Source organism: Patella vulgata, chromosome 3 (genome assembly GCF_932274485.2).
Source record: "Patella vulgata chromosome 3, xgPatVulg1.2, whole genome shotgun sequence".
NCBI lineage: Eukaryota > Metazoa > Mollusca > Gastropoda > Patellidae > Patella > Patella vulgata.
In genome coordinates, this window is record NC_065881.2 from 38907041 (window position 1) to 38922448 (window position 15408).

The window sequence follows — 15408 nt, forward strand, 5'->3', positions numbered from 1 at the left end:
GATGAGTCCGAACAGTCATTACCCATAAAAACTGATAAAGTACAACATACATGTCCTTTTAACCAACATAGTTGTATCAATACAGATTACGTGTAATAACAATACAGTTCTAACTTGTAAAACTATACTTTTATTGTTAATTTACCAATTTTTTTTACAGTAATCCCATGTTACCTCACTAATACAGTAAATTTATAGTATAAAAACATGCAGTGGTATTTTTACAGCGTTTTCACTGTAATTTTACATTTATTTTTAACAGCGTGTCTACGGTTCTATGCCGTCTATGACTTTCGTTGTTTTTTTTTTGCAAAATTCAAATATTTTTCATATATATTTAGCCAGGTATGCCGCTATTTTTTCATGTGTTGCAGGGTGTGCCGTTGGCAAAAAAAGGTTGAGAACCGCTGCTCTATGTATACACTTCATTGGCTCTCAAAATGGCTCTCTCAGAGCTCGACAATCTTAACGCTCCTACAAAAGGGCTCTCTGTGACGCTCCCTATCGGACTCTCTATAACGCTCCTAAAAGGGCTCTCTGTATCGCTCTCTCTATAACCCTCCTAAAAGGGGCTCTCTGTATCGGGGTCAAACTCGTCGGTGAAATCGACTGGAGAAATAATCTCAGTTTTACCTCTGCTGATACAACTCGACTCCCCTGCTACTGGGCAAGACATGTTGTTGTTGTTGTCTATTACAGATTTAACGTCCAATACAATGAATATGATACTATGGACAGGTTGATTTAATTAAATTATTTACACTTGAAAAATTGTTAAAAACACAAATTAAAAAAAAAGCAAAAAAAAAGGGTCCTCGGATACCAAAAGTTCCTTAAAGCACACTTAAAAATTCGCCGTCATGAAAAGAGAGGGCGAGTCATCAGAGCGGATAGAAAAACCCCCGTGGGGAAAAAGAATCCGCTGGCTTTATGCGGAAAAGCGAAGTGCTCGAAGTAAAAACCACATAGCTGGACCCGTAGATTTTTTACATATTAAAAGTGTTCGTCCAATAAGTTCCATATTGTTAAAAATTAATGAGTTCAGGACTTAAAAGTTTAAAAGTTGTAGGCATTACATTAGAGTTTTCCTTGCGTAAAAAAGTTACCTGAAAAGAAAAAGAAGAGTCAGCAGCAACAAAGACAAATTGAACCATTTATAGAAGTAAATAAATTTTTAAACACATGTTAAATTAAATTGATTGATGTGCACTGTCATTGTTAATAATGGTTATGTAGGTCCCTATTCCTGTATTTTGTCATTATTTTTCCTTAGTACATGTATATTATTATAGTAAACTATACAGCAGGCTGAACCGCTCTACTGTCCTATAGCAATAGTTCCTTTTTTGTAACTAGATATGTAGTCCCCTATCTTATTAAAGCATCCAAGTGGCTTAGGGGTCAACCTGGTCTACACAACCAGTTATCTTTCTTTGACTAGTGCTATTTTAACGCAACTAATTTAACAGTTAATTCCCGATTCTGCTATGAAGTTTGAGATAGCTTCATAAATTTTATATGACATATTCCGAGGGGGGAAGAGTACATTTTGGAGGGTATATTGAAGTTTGGCATTTTCCATTAAACGTCTTTTCTTTTCCAATTTATTGTACGCAGTGATAACATGATTAACGGTCAAATTGTGGCCACATTCGCACTTCACTGGGTTGAATTTATGGTCGGTAATTAAATCTTTAGTTCTTAATCTTGTGAATAACACACAAATTTTGCGCGATGGGTGATTAATCTCCGTCTGTAAAACCAGATCGTTGTTTAAATTGAATCTAAACGTATTTGCTAGGGCCAACTCAATTTTCCATTGTGATTTAATTTTAGTTTTGACGATGCTATTAAATTCCTGAACGCTATATTTTAAGTATTCGGTCTCGCAGAGGCCGAGTCCTTTGCGAGCCAGATTGTCTGCGGACTCATTGCCTGCTATGCCAACATGGGATGGTATCCATGTAAATTCTACGGTTTTATTTTTGTTTCGGAGGGAATAAACACTTGCTCGAATATTCTGAACAATTTCTGGTCTAGGTGTTTTTTTGTCATGTATTATTGACTTTATGCTGCTAAGGGAGCCTGACACAATGACTGCTCTTTGAATGGTGGATGACACGAGCCATACAAGGGCTGCGGATATTGCCTTTAGTTCTGCTATATATATATATAGCCTTTTCGATATATTAATATTAAATTATTGGTAGTGTTTGGATCGTGAGACCCGTCCGTGTATATTTTCACATGCGATGACCATTTTCTGTTCACGAATTCCCTTGATAGCAATAGAGCTTGTTGGGGATTTTCTTTTTTCTTGACAACGTTACCTAGGCTTATGGCATAGTTTGGATTTAAAAAAAGTCCATGGGACTTGATACGAAAATACCCTGTCAGTAATCTGATAGTGATCTAATCTTAGGTTTTTTAATAGATATTTGCTCTGTGACCGAACGACTGAGTCTCTGATTTGACATTTCTTTTGAATTTTCTCCTTGATGTTTTTGTACACTTAAATGTTAGACAGCTGTCCCCAAGATACTGTAACTTGGCCCAGTATCTCAATGTCAGTTCGTTTCGCCTCCATTCGAATGATATTTCAACTACTTCCTGCAAAATACTTTCCCTTTTTGTGCCAAATGAAGCTTTCGTTGCTATCCTTATTGCCTGATATTGTAAACTGTCTAGTTTAGCAAGAGCTGTTTTATTTGCACTTGCAAAAGCGACACAACCATAGCCACATATTGATCTTATCATGGACCTATATATCATTAGCAGGGTCGTTTTGTTTGCTCCCATGATATGCCCGTCATACATCTCATTACGTTAAGAACTTTGTCCTCGTTTAACAATATTTTCAATATGTGGTATAAAAGTCATTTTGCGATCAAAGGTCACCCCATGAAGCTTTGCCTGATCTTTAAATTTAATTTGGCTATTGTTCAATTCCAGTTTCATAGATGACACTTCCCTATGATCCCTACAGAAGAGCATGCGTACTGTTTTACTTTCAGATATACGAAATCCCCAGTCATTAGACCATTTCCACAATTTGTCTAAGGCTTCTTGCATTCTCGTTCTAACCGTACCGTAGTTATTCACTGCGTGCCAGATTGAACTGTCGTCAGCATAAACCGCTACGTCAATAAGTTTCTTAATGTAGTTATTAGACTGAAGGTCATTAATCATGATATTAAAGAGGGTGGGGCTTATAACAGAACCCTGGGGTGTGCAATTTCCAGTTCGTATTTGTTGCTTATTGAGAGACCTACATTAACTTGTATTTGCCTATCGCTTAGAAAATCATCGATCCAGTGGAACATTCGTCCTGTTACCCCTAGTCCATGTACTTTTTTGAGTAGGCCATCCACCCAAACTAAGTCAAATGCCTTGGCCAGTTCGACGAATACTGCACATAGATAATTGTTCTTTTTAGATAGTGAAGTCATGATGTCACGCTGTAACCTTACAATATGATCAATAGTGGAGCGCTGCTGTCTATATCCACTTTGGTTTGGACTGATTGATCCATTACTTTCACAGTAATAATTTTGCCACTTAAACCTTTATGCATTTCCTCTAGGCCCGAGTCTAGGGTAAAGGGTGAGTTAATTTCTTTGTGTTCATCTGCAGAGTTACGCGATGGTTTATTGCAATGAAATTCCGACTTTTGTTTTAAGAATTTGTCGTTGTGATTTTTATCGCTACTGCCATCAGCAAATGTTTTTGCTAACAGCTCCGCCTTTTCGCAATTTGCCATGGCTGATTGGGATTCATAATTAAGCGTAGGAATATTTCTAGAAAAACATTTGCCGCTTATTGCGTGTATTTTTTCCCAGACATTTGAAATTTTAGTTTTATCATTAGTACTATCACAGAATGCCATCCAATGCTTTTCTTTTGCCTGTGAAATGACCTGTCTGGCGTTTGCATCGCACTTAGTATACAAAGATTTATTCTCTGAGGACCAGACGCGGAATAGTTTTTTATGTGATTTTTTCCTTGCATTTACGGCTGTTTGAAATTCTGGGGACCACCAAGGTTTTGAGGCGCCTTTAGTTTTCCCATCTGTTGTTCTGGGAATTGAACCTTCTGCTACACTTAAGATCGCACGCAAAATATTATCGGTAAATATATTTTTATATCATCGTGTCTAACTGCGCTTGGGCCGATTTCTTCACAGTAGTGTTGAAAAAGAACCCAGTTTGCGTGTTGAAGTTTCCATCTTTGTTTGCACGTGACTAGTTCTTTGTTTACGTTCGAGTTTATTTCAGTTAAGACTATTAGATGATCACTACCTAGCGTATTATTTATGACTTGCCACTTACAGTTTAAAGCTTAACTGGGAGATGTTAGGGTAAGATCAAGGTGGGTTGCACCCACTTTGTTGCCAGAACCGATATATGTTGGGTCACCGTTATTTAGTAGAACCAAATTAGAATTTTCAATGAAATTATTCAGTTTATTCCCGGCATTATTATTAAGAGGGGGGCCCCAGGTGGAGTGGTGACTGTTAAAATCTCCACATATAATAATGTCTTTAGTTTTTAATTGATCATATATTTTTTTGATACGCTTCTTCCTCAAAGATTTTATACGGATTATAAATGTTAACTACGGTTATATTGTGTTTGTCGGTTGTAGCTAATTCTAACCCGATTACCTCTACTTCACCAGAGTCATTTCTAATAAACTTATATGAGAGTTGTTCACTCACGAATATTGCAACGCCCCCAGAAACCCCTTTTGTGAGATTAATACGATCTTTCCGCAAAAGTGTGTACCCATTACGTTTTGGGCCCTTCTGCTTTGGACCTAATTTTGTTTCCTGTATGCATATTATGTCAATTTTGGATTTGCTAACCAGGAGGTTCAATTCTGTCAAACGTGGTCTGACAACATTAGTACTTATTATAAGTTATTGGATTATTTGACCGGAGAGGTTTAATTCTTATTAATGAGCCAGTTTGAATAGTCGCTAGTATTTTTCTTCTGTATTTTGTCATTAGCTTTAGGATTCTTCTTATTTTTATGTACATGTCCTTTATTCGATGTCGCCTCGGCATGAACAGACACGACCGTTGTTCGTTTGGGTACTTTCCTTTTCAATGGGGATTTGCTTTCCCTTCGTTCGACTGGGTCTATGGTTGGGCGATTGTTAGATACTTTCTTCTTTTTTGCCGCATGTGAGATGTAATCATCATCTGAGTTGTCAGATAACATGTCCTCACAAACCTGAATATCCGATTCAGCTTTCTGAGTATTGTTAACCGCTTGAATAGGGATTGTGCTATCTATTTCTAGATGGTTGTCAATAATAAACCTTTTTGCACTCTGTTCAATAATGTTAATAACAGCTAGAGTCCTTGTCCGTTGAGTTATTTATACAAGTAATTACACCAAGTGTTGGGGTGTAGTAATTATGCGATTTGGTTTATCGTTATCTAGATTTAATTTATCAGTAAATATATTTTGTCTCTCAACGCCCCCTCCTCGTGTATTCCTGGATGACGTTAAAAATAAGTTTGCTTCCTTAAATGAAATGTTTTTAGAGTATTGAATTTTAAGAATTTCTGCTATTTCAATAAATTTGGTGCAAGTTTTGTCAGTTGACTTGTGGTTTTCGCCACAGTTTGCACATTTTAATATTTCAGATGAGCAGGTGTTACTGGCGTGCGAGTCTGAACATTTCTCGCACGCAGTTTTCACCTTACAATGAGACTCATTATGTCCAAACTTTTGACAGTTTCTACATATTTTGACACTGGGAATATACGGGTATACTGTTCTAATCTGAAAACCTAATTTTACTTTTTCCGTGACCTGACGTGACTTGTACGGTTCCTGATTTTTTGCCATCTGGGATTCTATACCTATGTACACTTATTACTTCATACCCATTGGATTGAAGGTCGTCTAAGATTTCTTCGTTTGTGTATTCACATGGGATAGCATGTACAATACCCTGCACCTGAGATAGGGGTGGGGCTATTACCACATCTACTCCGTTTAGTTGTTCGATCTTGCATGCCATTTCTGCATCAATGGCATTTTCAAACGCCAGTCGAACGTTCCCATTTTTCAATATTTTAATTTCGGGAGTGTCTTTTATTCCCCATTTGCTTTTGATTTCGTCGCCGATCGTTTTAGTTTTTGAAAGCTATAGATTTTGTATAGTCTTTTGGCTTAACGATGACCACTTCGGTGTATTTATTAGTGATTAGTTTATCGGTATGTTTACGACTGCCTACCGTTTTAAAACAGTTAGGAAGTGGTGTTTTTAAAACACATTCAACATAGCTTGAACATTTTGTATTCATGGCCGCCATATTGATTCTAAATTGACAAATAAAGTCTTGTGAATAACTCGAAATTTTAATTGAGATTTCGAAGTCAAATTACTGAAACAATAAGCCGCCCGCTTATAATATTAGTAAATGTTATAGGTTGTAGTAAATTTGTACTTAGCTTGTCGTAATGTTGGATTATCTTTGACCTTTAACATCGTTATTTGTTCTTATGGTTCTCCCCAAAACACTCCAGGTCTGCTAAATCAACTACCAATCTGTTAAAACAACAAGGTACTAAAACATTAAAAGAAACAGTAAAACACAACCATCACTTTATTAAAACAACAATATCAATTTGATTAAAACAAAAATGTCAATTTGATTAAAACAAAAATGTCAATTTGATTAAAACAAAAATATCAATTTGATTAAAATAACACATTTTTATAACAAAATCAGATTGATCTGAGTGGTCTCCAAAGAAAGCAATTGTATTAAAACAACCAGCACTTATATTTGTTGGGATGAGTGGGTTTTTAAAAGTTAAGATGAGTGGTCTTTTATCTTGGGATGAGTTGTCTTATATTGGGATGGGTTGTCTTTAGATGAGTTGGCTTTGGGATGAGTTGTCTGTATACCTCCTGAATGTTTCATGACCTCTACAGTGGATACTTGGGTTCAACACAAACTATGTCTGGACAATATACAACAACATTTCATTTTGGGCATATACAATGCCATATGAGCATAAATGCTTAAAATGCATTTAAATAATTATGTAAAGTAAAATAGAATAAAACACACAGATCTGTATTTAAGACTTATTATAACATACCAAACAAGCACAAAAAACAAATACAAATTATTCATGATACTTTAATATTCAGTGTAAAGTCTGTCTTTTTTACATTCTTAATTCACATAACCGTATATGGAATTTCAAAAATAATTTCTTGTGTTGTTTATTGTAGCACATTATAAACCAGGGATGGGGTTTCAAAACCATGCTAGATATGTACATTAATTATAACAATATAAAAACAAGCGGTTGCCATGCAAGATACATTCACATTTTGCAAGAGATGGATATGGAACAAGCTAAAAACAACAAAACAATTTTGTGTACGTTCAGAGGTCATATCCAGAAAGTTACGGTCCGATACGCGCAGGTATTGAAAGGAACACAGATCTTTGGTTTATAAACACATAAAAATTGTGACCTCTAGACGTACCACAACTATTTGCGTACACGGAGCGTTTGTTTTGTCGGGCAGTTTCGGTCCGATTTTCACGAAATTAGAACTCAGCCATCATTAGGGTGTAACAGTGATCTATTTAAACGGTTTTTAAAATCTGATCAAAATTGTGGCCTCTATAGAGACCACAAGTTAAAATCAGGGGCCATAATTTTGGAAGTTCAGTCCAATATGTGCGAATATTAAAAGGAACTGAGATCTTTAGGTCATAAACATATATTTTAAGTTTCATCAATATCGGATAAAAATTGTGACCTCTTAAGAGTGTCCACTAGCTAAAAATGTTATTTTTCATACAATCAGAGACCTTAATCCATGAAGTTACCATCCGATACATGCCAATATCGAAAGGAACCGGGATCTTGGGGAAATAAACCTATATTTCAAGTTTCGTCAAAATCGAATAAAAATTGTAATCCGTAGAGTGTCCACAATCAAATTGTGGACGGATTGGGGCGACGACATCATACGTCCCCATGAACACAGATCTTTGGTTTATAAACACATAAAAATTGTGACCTCTAGACGTACCACAACTATTTGCGTACACGGAGCGTTTGTTTTGTCGGGCAGTTTCAGTCCGATTTTCACGAAATTAGAACTCAGCCATCATTAGGGTGTAACAGTGATCTATTTAAACGGTTTTTAAAATCTGATCAAAATTGTGGCCTCTATAGAGACCACAAGTTAAAATCAGGGGCCATAATTTTGGAAGTTCAGTCCAATATGTGCGAATATTAAAAGGAACTGAGATCTTTAGGTCATAAACATATATTTTAAGTTTCATCAATATCGGATAAAAATTGTGACCTCTTAAGAGTGTCCACTAGCTAAAAATGTTATTTTTCATACAATCAGAGACCTTAATCCATGAAGTTACCATCCGATACATGCCAATATCGAAAGGAACCGGGATCTTGGGGAAATAAACCTATATTTCAAGTTTCGTCAAAATCGAATAAAAATTGTAATCCGTAGAGTGTCCACAATCAAATTGTGGACGGATTGGGGCGACGACATCATACGTCCCCATGAACACAGATCTTTGGTTTATAAACACATAAAAATTGTGACCTCTAGACGTACCACAACTATTTGCGTACACGGAGCGTTTGTTTTGTCGGGCAGTTTCAGTCCGATTTTCACGAAATTAGAACTCAGCCATCATTAGGGTGTAACAGTGATCTATTTAAACGGTTTTTAAAATCTGATCAAAATTGTGGCCTCTATAGAGACCACAAGTTAAAATCAGGGGCCATAATTTTGGAAGTTCAGTCCAATATGTGCGAATATTAAAAGGAACTGAGATCTTTAGGTCATAAACATATATTTTAAGTTTCATCAATATCGGATAAAAATTGTGACCTCTTAAGAGTGTCCACTAGCTAAAAATGTTATTTTTCATACAATCAGAGACCTTAATCCATGAAGTTACCGTCCGATACATGCCAATATCGAAAGGAACCGAGATCTTGGGGAAATAAACCTATATTTCAAGTTTCGTCAAAATCGAATAAAAATTGTAATCCGTAGAGTGTCCACAATCAAATTGTGGACGGATTGGGGCCACGACATCATACGTCCCCATGAAAATGTGGCCGTATAACTGTAACAACCATGCATTTATAAAGACTTTACAACTCAACACATTATCACATATGAAACACATTAACGACTTCCTGATAGTTCTCATTCTTAAATAGTGACTTGCGTCCCTGAAGAAACACTTTTCCAATAGCTTGGCTAACATCGATCTTAATTTATCCATTTGATTTAGAATCATTTGCTCAATAAAGATGATCCAAACATTTCATTTATTGCGTTTCTCATTTACTAAATGCCAGTTAATATACCTTTTCTGATAGTAAACAAATGAAAAGTATTCATAAACAGTACTCTTGAACATTTGAACAAACAAGAATACATGTGCAATGTACTGAACATAACTTGATTTTCCACCTCCTATATACCATCGTTTAGGGATATATTCAAACTAAATAAAATGCTGGTTGAATTGTGTATATTTTCATTAAAACTGACAAGGCACAATCAAAGAATTTTAAAATATCAATGTAATGAGTTTTTAGAAACGTCAAACCTATAGTTAAGATAGAAGTTCTTGTATTTGACATATTTAAAAGAATTACTGGTATATAGGATAGACAAAATTCTAGAATTCAAAACAATATTTTTCATAAATATTTATCAAGATTTATTGATTAAACTAATTATAAGCAGTCATATTTAATTTGAAATCCTATCATTTTGTATGAAAAATCATTTGTTCAATTATCTCCCCTGTTTAGAACACTCATCTAAGTTTGTGAAATGAAATGGGGTTTAACATCCTAATGTTCTGCTCCGCCTGGGCTAATGCTAATGAACACGGGCATAGGCCATACAGTGTGCTACAGCCTACTTTTATATCGAATTTCAACTGCCAAGGGATCTTTTACGTGCACGCCAATGTGTACACAGGATCTCAATTTTTCATCCCATCTGAACGAATAGACAGCTGTCCTTGTCAGGCTCCCCCATCCTACACCACTGACAAGGGGAAACCATACCGGGTCTAACTTTGTTCTCGACTCAACAACAGCATACATGACACATATATAATATATAAAACCACAATAATAGGTTCAATATAATGCTTTAGAGATTAGACTATTTCAAGAAAAAATAATTTTATGATGAGCATTTTAGAATGTTTTCGTAAAAGACTGGGTTAAAATGACTTTATTCGGTCATTTTTAAATACAGGTACTGGTAAAGCTTCTATCAAAGTAAGTTTGTCACTTCCACAATTTCCTAGAATTTCAAATTACATTAAGAACTCCTGACACAGGAAATCATATAATATATTTAATTCCATATCGGTATAACATTAAAAATACACATATATACCTTTTAAAAAGTAAACAACAATATACTCTATATTTAAAAAACAATTATAATAATATAAAATGAATATAAGGCCAATTATATTTTATCTAACAAGATGGGGATGGCACCAGCTGCCCCAACTCACCATGTTCTCAAGGACTGGGTGTTACATCGTATTTTCCCATTAAAAGGTGTCTTTATCCACTGCAGACTTTTTTACTTGATTTCTAATGTTACAAACACATGCAATGGAGATTGAAGTTGAAGCTTTCAGTAGAATAAAGGCTGTGAATTCTATCCTGGATAGAGATGTTTACAATTACTCATGGCAAGGGGGGGGGGGGGGCTATTACTTTGATTGATATGGTACTTTTTAAAATGAAGAGAATGAAATATAAAATGGCTGTAATATGACAAGAGGCAAAGAAGGCTAGACGTTGGGTTTGTTTTGCCAAAGTTACAGATAAAATATTAACAAAATAGTTACTGTCTTTACGGTATAAGGAATAAATATGCAAAGTTCCAAGATGATCCATTCAGAATTGCAGTCTGTAGACGATAAATACAAAAATTGGGTGAGGCTCTTCCCTTGTTATTGAAATGATTGATATGCTGAATTTGAACAAATCTGTTAATTATTGCAAAGTGTAGAGTAATTACAGATAAAAACTAACAAAAAAGTGGGTGTGGTCCCACACGCCTGGGGGTCGGGACATGGACCAAAATAAATATTTGCTATCCTTACAGTATAAGGAATAAATATGCCAAGTTTCAAAATGATCCGTTTAGAATTCTAGCTTGTAGAATAAAAAAAAATACAAACATTGGGCGTGGCTCTGCCCATGGAGGTTGGACATAGACCAATATATACTCTTCAAAAAAAGTAGGGGATAATACAAAACTGCGGAAATGCACTGCTGTTTTTATTAGAGGTAACCATGAACATTAACAGTTCATATGGGCAGCTTATCTGACGGCTCCATTTTACTCGAAAAGAGATACACTGTCAAAAGTGAAAATGGACGTTTTTGATTTTTGTAATAATGAGTAATTGCTCCACCAATCCTCAGACATTCAGCAATTCGTCGTGGCATGCTCCTAATCAACCGTCCAATCCCGATTTGGGGCAATCTGACCCACTCCTCTTGCAGTGCCACGGCAAATTCTTGCAGTGTTGTCGGTTGACATTGACGTCGACGAACACGTCTGCTGATCAAATTAAACATAACACACTAAAGCAAAGATATGCTAAACAGTAAATTTTATGCACGAACCGATCGGAAAGCAAACATGGATAGGAAAAAACCAGCAAGAGGCAGTTTTCATCAACCCTTCCTTGAAGTGTCAACTTTGACAATGAATCCCTGCCACGTGTATGGCACGATTGCGTGTCGCACATGCAGCTCAGTGGTTATGATTGGGCGATAAGTTCTTCATTTGTGAACATGCTCTCAAAGCATGTCAAGTGTCTATGACTATTTATCATATCACAACCTGCATAGGTATTTGCATTTCAATATCCCCTACTTTTTTTGAAGAGTATATATAGGTAAAACCCTATGCTGGATCACTCCGAATTGGATCCAAATCTGTTAATAATTGCACCTGTATATCATTTACAGACAAAATATCAAAATATCAATGGGGGGGTGGGACCTATAATAAAAGATAGGTTGCCAGGCAACGAAACATACGCCCACAGCAGCTAAATCGTCTGGGCAGTCAACACTATTTTTACTTTTGTTGGTAATGAAACATTAATAATACACTAAAATCTGATTAAGAGTAACAACTCATTAAGTAATTATCAAAAAATCATTAGAATTTGTTTGGCCCATGCTGACGTTTAGTATACAAAACATTTAATATCATGGATTTAGCTGTTCAAGTTACCAAAAATCATTAAAAATCAATATACTTGTTCGTCTCAAGACTCTGTGTATCAATCTAAAGTCAATCGAAATGATTATATATAGGCGTAACCACGGTGTAAAAATATAACTATGGTCTCTAAAGCATCCACAAGATTTTGCAAAGTGATTAAGGGCCATAACTCTGACAGTAATTATCGGATAGCGTTGAAAATCAATAGGCTTCTTCGTCTCATTACCTTAAACACTGTGTATAACTTTAGCCTCTAGAGCGTCAACAAGATTTTTCAAAGTGATCAAGGGCCATAACTCTGGCAGTAATCATCTGAAATCGCTGAAAATCAATAGGCTTCTTTGTCTCATGCCTCTAGAGCGTCCACTGCAACCAGCAAAGTTCTTATTTTATATTCATTGATATTATCTAATAATACCATAATGAATTTGAAAAAGGGAATAAATACTAGTACACAAATCACAGGGAATATTGATTATTTAACCTATGGCAATATAAATTATTTTTTTAAATACACTTAAAATACAGATGTGACGTCACCCTTTGATGTTGGTGTACCATTATTTCAAATAATCGTACGGGCAACTTGCCAATCGTACATTATCTATACTAGTGAAATATTGGACTCACGTGACGTATTTCACTATAAAAGCATGTGCGGAGTGTCTGTATTTTAAGTTGTTTAATGGTCTCGTGCTTAAGACATTGCGTAATATATTGTAAAAACACTCGGGCCTACGGCCCTCTTGTTGTTTAAATATATTACTTAATGTCTCGCTCTCGACCATTAAACAATATATAATCATTGAACATTTCAATTTCCTAAGACTAAACTTTTTTAACAAAGTCATAAAGAGCACCGATCAAAGGTTATACCATTTGTTACAATTTGTTATTTTCCTAAAAGATGCTATCATTACATTCCTGCTGGTTTATCAGAGTCTTCTTTATCTTCTTCATCTTCTACTTCATCTTTCTCATGAACTAGCAGAGCTTTATAAAAAAAAAAGGGAGAAAAAATAAATGTACATAAACTAGAAACACATATGGTGAAAACTTAAAAAATAGGCAATTCTTATGTATGAAGAAACAGTTATAAGCCTGAGGGTATCAGAGTAAAAATTGTATAATAGTAATAAATTTATTATCAACACAATATACATGTTTATAGAATTACTAGAATTATAAACAACCAATGAACCAGGCTAGAAATATATGTAATTATAAACAAACAGCCTGGCTAGAAATCTATATAATAAAAACACACTAACAACGTGGCTAGAAATTATATATGTAATAATAAACTCAACAATCAACCTATAGAAACAATAAACATCAAGACAATTGAGGAAGGCATCTAAAAACACATGTAATGACACTAGAAATAATTATTAACTTTTATGTGTCATTACAAATTAGAAAATATCTGTAAACAAACAGCACAGATTATTCAATTAAACAAGAAAAATGAACTATAATTAGTTATGGTCAAAGTTTTAAACTCACATTTTCCAGGAAGCTAGAAACAACTTTGTAAAATCATATATTACTAAATGTTTTTTGTATACTTTTTGTATATTTTTCAAAAACTTTACACTATAGTGACATACTATATCTATGCCATACAGTATGTGTTCCCTTACCATTTGCTATTTCTTCTAATATTTTAGATTTACATATTTTATCATATTCTTTCTTCTCTATAGTCATAGGTTTCATATTCTCTTTAAATTCTTCATATGGAACCAAAACCTTTGTATTTCCTCTTGTAATTTGTTCCTGTAACAAAGATTTATTAAGTTCAAAATTAAAAATAAAATAAAGATGTTTTACGATAAAAATCAAGCATTCTTGTTCCAATATTTCGTTTTAAAGTAGGCAAGTTTTTAACTCAATATCATCCACTGTCTTTGACATTGGTCAATTTAAATCAACATTGATGTTGCTATCTTACCGTGAAAAGATGGGCTTCCGATATCCAACATTTACAACAAATGAAAATTTTAAAATTGGCACATAGAATGCTTTATAGCGCCATTTGTAATGAAGCAACTTGATGAATGAGGCTAAACATACAACAGGAGAATACTACCAGTGTAGAATGAAATAACCAGACGCCAAATACTGCCATTCTTCGCATATTCCTCCGAACATAACTGATTAGAAATTACGGTAAAAACAGAAATGACTGAATGTAAATCAGTTTATATACATTCATATCATAATAATACAAGCGTTGCCACCCATTTGTTTCCATTTTCAGGTGCCAAAGAATAGGTATTTAGCTACTTTAACAAGCCAACAGTGAGGCTGATGTCCCAGGCCGAAAACCCAAAATAAATAGATACACATAATTAATGGCACATTTATTTTTTTTCAAAAGTATCAAGCAATCAAACTGATTATCAACTATACACTAAGTTTCATCACTCTCTATCAGATAGAATCAAAGTTATCCTGTCCCAAAGCATCGACCAATGAAATTGCTTAGCTAAGCTTAGCTTTAGCTTGAAATGTTAATCATTGAACTCAGTCAAGACATTCACTTAATGAACATCTACATCAAGTTTAAAAATTCTACCTCAATTAAAAGCAGAGTTGTTATGTTCCAAAGTCTTGACCAATCAAATTGCTTATCGTTCCTTAGTCAAGATAATGATCAATCAGAACGACAGACCCACCCTAGCTACCATTTAATTTTCGTACGTTAGTTACGTACGGGTAATGATATAATGAATCTATATTCAAGAGTTTCATCACTCTCACTTAATTATAACCAAAGTTATCGTACCCCAAAGCATCAACCAATCAGATTGCTTATCTCTACTTACAGTAAGCAGACAATGTTTATCATCGAACTCCATCAAGGCATTCACCTAATGAACACCTACACCAAGTTTGAACATTCTAGCTCAATTAGAATGAGAGTTTCTGTGTTTCAAAGTCTCGACCAATCAAATTGCTTATCGCTCTGCTTGCCCTGAGCAGAAAATGCTCATTATCGAACTTAGTCAAGGTATGGATGTAATAAAACTATACACCAAATTTCATCACTCTCACTTGATTAAAACTAAAGTTATAATGGTTCAGAG

At 34.8% G+C, this 15408-nt stretch overlaps 1 protein-coding gene across 4 annotated transcripts in view; it reads right to left on the reverse strand.

The window, feature by feature from the left end:
• Positions 1–15408, reverse strand: part of LOC126814363 (lysophosphatidic acid phosphatase type 6) — a 34572-nt gene continuing 19164 nt past the window's right edge. For 2 of the 4 annotated variants that reach the window (XM_050539441.1, XM_050539444.1), the window contains exons 10-11: positions 13960–14095; positions 6608–13309 (exon numbers count right to left, since the gene is read on the reverse strand). In XM_050539441.1, the coding sequence (XP_050395398.1) occupies positions 13233–13309; positions 13960–14095 (213 nt within the window). In that variant the 3' untranslated portion in view covers positions 6608–13232. Of the gene's footprint in view, positions 6566–6607; positions 13310–13959; positions 14096–15408 lie in introns of those variants that run through there. The other 2 variants (XR_007677564.2, XM_050539442.1) reach the window with 2 other exon arrangements.